This window comes from Chrysochloris asiatica, unplaced genomic scaffold (genome assembly GCF_000296735.1).
Source record: "Chrysochloris asiatica unplaced genomic scaffold, ChrAsi1.0 scaffold00005, whole genome shotgun sequence".
NCBI lineage: Eukaryota > Metazoa > Chordata > Mammalia > Afrosoricida > Chrysochloridae > Chrysochloris > Chrysochloris asiatica.
In genome coordinates this window covers 7,917,750-7,924,407 of record NW_006408523.1, presented here as the reverse complement: position 1 = coordinate 7,924,407, position 6,658 = coordinate 7,917,750, and the positions used below count along the sequence as shown (strand labels likewise).

At 41.3% G+C, this 6,658-nt stretch overlaps 1 protein-coding gene across 1 annotated transcript in view; it reads left to right on the top strand.

Annotated features, from left to right (window-relative positions):
* Positions 1–6,658, top strand: part of SGCG (sarcoglycan, gamma (35kDa dystrophin-associated glycoprotein)) — a 53,215-nt gene that overhangs the window by 15,286 nt on the left and 31,271 nt on the right. The window contains exon 2 of the mRNA XM_006831956.1: positions 6,379–6,480. Within this exon, the coding sequence (XP_006832019.1) occupies positions 6,379–6,480 (102 nt within the window). The remainder of the gene's footprint in view (positions 1–6,378; positions 6,481–6,658) is intronic.

Here is a 6,658-nt window from a genome sequence, read left to right as displayed (position 1 = left end):
ACAACAACAACAATATGGAGATAGGGCATCTTGTAAGAGAAAGAAAGAAATCCTGCCAAACTGCCACGTTATGAAAGGGTCTGGAAGGGGATTATGGGAGAGGAGCACTGGCAACCAATAGGAACTGAGGGTGTCCATATTGCATGTTGAGACTTGAATTTTTTTCTTCAGTTCCCTCAGCTTGAAAAACAAAACTACTTTTATTAAATTATTGGTTAGGAAGTTCAATATTTTACAAACCTGGATTTTATTTGATCTGATATAAATATCATGTGGTTATATTTAAAAAAAAAAAAAATCCCAATTGTAGTTTAGGAACTGGCGTCCTGATGTGGCACTGTAGGATAAGCAGTGGACTGATAGATACCTCAAGGTCCACGGTTCAAATCCAGCAGTCACTTCTGGGAAACCCTACCCTATACAGGGTCATTGCACATTGGAACCAACTCCATGGTACTTACCAACAGCAACAGTAACAGAAGTCAGGAGCCATGGTGATAAAGAAGGTTAAGTGTTGGCCTGCTGAAGGAAGGCAAGGTTGGCAGTTGAAACCCACCCACTGCTCTGTGAGAGAAAGACAAGTCTGTCAGTTCCCGTCAACACTGACTGCTCCAGAAACTCTAAAGAGTTCTACCACACCTGAAGTTGTTGTTGTTAAGTGCCCTCAAGTCATTTCTAACTCATAGTGACCTTGTATAGGGTTTCTGAGGAGAGGCTAGTGAGTTTGAACTGTCAGCCTTGTGGCTCAAACTGACCTTGCCCCTATATTTGTTGTTGTTGTTAAGGACCGTGGAGTTGGTTCCGACTCATAGCAACTCTGTATAGAGTTTCCAAGGCTGTAAATCTTTACGGGAGCAGAAAGACTCATCTTTCTCGTGCAGAACAGTTGGTAGTTTCGAACTGCTGATCCTGAGATTAGCAGCCTGACTCATAACCACTATGCTACCAGAGCTCCTTACTTACTTATTATAAAAAGGGTAGCTTGATAATTATTCACAGAATTACTAAAAAGCATGTTGTTGTTGTTGTTAAGTGCTGTGGAGTCAGTTCCAACTCATAGTGACCCTGTACAAGGTTTCTGAGGCTGTAAATCTTTAGGAGAGCAGAAAGCTTCATCTTTCTACCATGGAACAGCTGGTAGTTTCGAACTGCTGACCGTGGGATTAGCAGCCCGATTCGTAACCACTACGCTAGCAGAGCTCCTTACATAGATTGATGGAATTGATTTGAAAGCAGTGGGTTTGTTTTTTGTTTTTTTTATTACAGAAGTCTGTTTTCAGATTCATTTCTTCATCCACACACTGCGCTTCCTTCATTTCTGAGAAGCTTAGAGCATGTTGTTGTTACTAAGGATTCGGTTGCTACAACTTGTGGTGACCTTACCAATGTATGTTGTTGTTGAGTGCCATGAAGTCAGTACCAACTCCTAGCAACCCTGTATAGGGTTTCTGAGGAGCTTCTGATGGGTTTCAACCACTGGCTTGGTAGTAAGCAATCCAGTGTCACGCCAAGACTCTGGTCCTGAGTATAACAGAACAAAATGTTGCTTCATCCTGTTCCATATTCTTCTCCGTTGGCGTGTTTGAGCCCACTGTTGTGGCTAATATGTACATCCATGTCCTTGACGGTATTGACTGTGATGTCCCTTTCTAAGCATTGGTCTTTCCTGGTAAGGTGTCCAAAGGAAATGACCCAAAGTGTCACCATCCTCACATCTAAAGAGCTTTCTGATTATATGAGGGGGCTTCAAAGCGTTCGTGGAGAGAAAATAGGATGAAAAGATCATGGCATTTTTCCATGAAGTTTTTGAAGTCCCTTCTGTTTCCTCTAAGACTGCGGTGTTTGTGCATGTGGCAAGCCACAGTGTACCCAATTTTCTTTGTCAACACTATACTTGGAATGTACAGATTCTTAGTCTTCCTTTTTCTCTGCCCCCGTCTAAAAGGCATGTTCTAAGGAAGAGCTTACGTCATCAGAGTTTGTACTTATTCTTCCCTCAGTCTCGGCTTATCTCAGACTGTTTCCATGAGTATTGGTGGTTTGTTATCAACTGGGGGAAAGTCTCTATCAAAAAAGGCCAAAGCAACACAGTCTCTACCCAAAAGACAAAGAAGTGTAGGAGTGGAGGCATTCCAGTTTTGTCTGGCACACAGATTGTGGAAAGATTTTGACTTCTTCACTATGCCTAGCTGATGCCTCAGTTTCCCAGTATCTTGCCATTGGTCTTTGCTTGCTTTCGCATAGACTGCAGGTGGTGGATATTTTCTAGTGATAAACACAAGCTGAACGCCTCTTTCCCCTCCCTTTACGTACCTTGACAATGGCTGGTGCACATTGTAATTGCATTTTCAGTGATCTGATGCTGATTCCATAAACTCCCTGCCTCTCCTTTCCATTTGTGTTTCAATCTAATGGAAACTGTGATTTAGAGAAACATATGACACAGTGGAATATTTTAACCAGTACTTTGTCAGTTTTTCATTCAAATTATTTATACCTTTCTAAAAGATATTATTATATCAGTGCTTCCCAGTCTGAACAGCAAATTGGAATTTTTGATTTAGATGTTACTCATAATTGAATGGGATTGAAACAGAGGTCACAGATTGTAGGAACACAACTAACTTAATTGCATTTTACTTCTAAGAAGGCAAGCTGTGATTAAGACTAGGTGTAAAGAAATCTAGAGCTGATCCAAGTACTAACATCAGACAAGCAAACTCTACTCTCCCTGATATCCAAAGATACAAACAACCTTAGATTTTTACTTTTACCCCTAGAGTTAAGTCTTCAATTTCTGTCTTTATTGCAGCTTTTCTACCATATGAGTGATTTAACCATAGTATGACGGTTGGAAAATGGAGAAGGCAAAACACACTTTAGTCTCACAAGCTGTAAGGTCTTGCTGTGAAAACGTCAAGTGTGACATTTACCAACTTGGTCCAGAACCACAATTCACGTCCCTGTCAACAGAGTTTTATTGTAACACAATCAACCAGCTCTCCACATGAATGCATTCACTTTGTCCCCACTTTCCACTGACAATGTAAACTAGTTCCTGTCTTTTGCTAACATCATGTGTGTGTTTTTTTCTCACAAGTGCTCTTGAAGATAATACTTTACAATGATAAGCCTACCTAATTTTACTTCTTTTTTAGGTTTTATTGTGGGGGAAAAAAATCTACTTTTGGGTTGTGGAAGAGAATATGTGTTTAGGAGTCAGACTGGGTAAAAATGGTGGCTTTATTTAGGATTATATTCAATCTAGGAGTGCTGGTGGCGCAGTAGGTTAGGCATTGGGCTGTTAGGTGCCAAGTCAGTAGTTTAAATCCACCAACTGCTCTGTGGAAGAAAAATGAGGCTGTCTGCACATAAAGATTTACAATCTTGGAAATGCTAAGGAAAAGTTTTATAGGGTCTGTCTGTACTATAGGGTCTGTCTGTCCTATAGGGTCTGTCTGTCTTACAGGGTCTGCCTGTCCTATAGGGTCGCTGTGAATCAGAACTGACTCAATAGCAGTGGTTGTGTTTTTTTTAGTTTATGATCCTTGGTAACACACACACAAATAGTACCGATTATGATCATTTTCATTACTTAGATACTTGGCACAAAAATGACACTGTCTTCCTGCTAAATTTCTCATTGTAAAAACAAAGTGGGAAGTCACACTTCCGACAAAACTACGGGCCCCATGTGGATGGTTTACTGTGCATTAGTAAAATAAGCAAGGAGTTAAAACCATAACAAAAGCAAAGACTAAGTTTGCCAATAAACCCCCTTGCCATGTGTCTGTGTTCTCTGGTGCGGCCATAACAGAAACACCACAAGGGGACAATTTTCACAAACTGAAATCTACTTTCTCACAGTCGCGGAGGCTGGAAGTCTGCATTCAGAGCCCCGGCTCTGGGGAAAGGTCCTTGTCTCCTGTGAGCATCTGCAGGCCTAGCATTCCTTGGAGAGCTCCATGTGTCTTGGCATCAATGTTCCCTGAACCTCAGAGCTTCACAATGCAGGGACCCCAGATACAAAGGACACAATACATTCCTGGCACTTCTTTCTTGATGGTCTCCAGTCCCTCTTTCTCTGCTCTCCTTTTGTATCTCAAAAGAGATTAACTCAAGATATAGCCTAATCCTGTATCTTATCACCCTGGCTCATTAACATCAGGCCGTTGTTAAGTGCTGTCAAGTCGATTCCGACCCAATGCGACCCTGTATAGTGTTTCTGAAGAACAGCTGGTGAGCTTGAACTGCTGACCTTGCAGATCAAACCGACTTTGCAGTCCAACGCATTCACCCACAGCGTCACTCACCAGGAGTCCATTAATATCAGAGACGTGAAGATTTACAACACGTAAGATAGTAACAGCAGATCCAACTGATCATGCCAGATCACAGCATGAGGCTAATTTCATCATATTAGATCTCATCATGGAGAGTGTAAGCACAATTTTAACAACTGCTAAGCCACGGAGTTCTGGTAGCGTAGTGGTTACGAATCGGGCTGTGAGCCACAAGGTCAACAGTTGGAAACTACCAGCCGCTCCGCGGGAGAACGATGAGGCGGTCTGCTCCCGTATCTCGGAAACCCTGTGTAGAGTCACTATGAGTCGGAACCGACTCCACAGCACATAACAACAACAAGAAGCCGCTGAGAATCCTAGCCTTAGCTAACACACCATGCATTTCACTGAAAAGCATACTGAGTTCAAGGTTCACCCATGTAGTAGCATGTATCATAACTTCACTTCTCTTTATATCGTGGTGTGGTGCTGTTGGACAAGCACTGGACAGCTAACCACAAGGTCAGCGGTTCAAACCTATCAGCCGCTCCTCAGAAACTGTATACAGGGTCTCTATGAGTCGGAACTGACTCAGCAACCCTTAACAACAATAGCAATTTCATTCCTATATTCATATAACCTTTGCCAGAACCGGACTTAAAGACACTAAAGATCAGAAAGATGGTGCAGGACTGGATGACGTTTCCTTCCGTTCTACGTGAGGCCGCCATGAGTGGGCGTTGGCTGGATGGCAGCTGATAACAATGCTGTTGTTGGGAGTCTTCAAGTCGGTTCCGACTCATAGCGACCTTTTATAGGGTTTCCGAGGAGCAGCTGGTGTGTTTGAACCACTGACCTTGTGGTTTACAGTCCAATGCTGTACCCAACGTGCCAGAGGAGTTGACTCATAGCAACACTATGCACAACAGATGAAACACATTTGAATGATGCTAATGGGAGAGACATGACTTTGTTGAAAGCAGTGTATCCTTTTGAATCTAAAGACATTACTGTTGTTAAGTGCCCTCAAGTCGGTTCTAACCCATAGCGACCCTGTATAGGGCTTCTGAGGAGTGCCTGGTGAGTTTGAACCGCCGATCTTGTGGTTCAAACTGACCTTGTGGTGGAGCATTTATCCTACAGTGCCACACCATCCTTTTAGGTATTAAGAATTCCACAGTAAGAAAACGGTGAGGCAAAATAAAATGTATTAAAATAGTATCCCACATCTCTGTACACTATATATTTTCACTTAAAGATTTTTTTTAATTAGGTGGCATTTCAGACCCTCCCTAAAATTAATTTTAATATCATATTTCTTGGAAAGCAGCGTTTCTATCAATGGATTGATCTTTAGGGAATTTTGTGTGCTTAATAAATGCAATTTTAGGATAGGCATTTTTGCTGTTGTTTCTTTCTAGCAGAGAATGTATTTTTTTCCTTTATCTTAAGAGTTAATGATAAGGTATAATTCAGTTGGAATTAAATTTGCTTCTATAGCAAATACTGGGAAATAACAATGTCATGCATGAAGTACACCCAGGACTGGATTCCACACACACACACATATTTCTAGAATCGCACACATTCCTAATCTCCACAATTTAGGTGACCAACTTGAGCAAACTTTATCCTCTCTTGTGTTGTTGCTGTTATGTGTCATCGAGTCATAGTGACCCTCTGCATGACAGAAAGAACACTGCCAGGTCCTGGACCAACCTCACAATGGTCGCTACACCTGAGCTTGTCCCTGCAGCCACGGTGTCAACCCGTCTCGCTGAGGATTCCTCTTTTTTCACTGACCTTCCACCTTACCAAGGATGTCCTTCTCCAAGGACTGGTCCCTCCTGATGATATGTCCCAAGTGTGAGATTATGGCTTGCAAGGAGCACTCTGGCTGTACTTCGTCTGCCGTATTTAATACAATATCAAATATAGAATTTTTTTTTTAAGTTTCAAATATGGTTTTTAGGAGAAATAGAAAAAAGTACCTTCTGAGAAATCTGTAAAAATTACATGAATAATTTAAGTTGATACTAAAAGGAGTGAAACATTAAGAGCAATAAAAATCTCTATTCTCTCATCTTTTTAATAGACAGGAATGGGTCATTTGCGTGTAACCAAAGATGGACTTCGTCTGGAAGGGGAATCAGAATTTTTATTTCCATTATATGCCAAAGAAATACATTCCCGGGTGGTAAGTAAATAATCAGATATTTAAATGTGTGCCTTATGAAAAATAATGGTTAAAGAGAAATTTGATATATTTTGCTGAGGCAGCTTAGAGCAGATACGTGTGCAAATATGCATGTTATACTTTTCATTGAAACTTTGACTATTAGGTTGTAAAGCTTATATTTGTTGTTGTTAAGTGC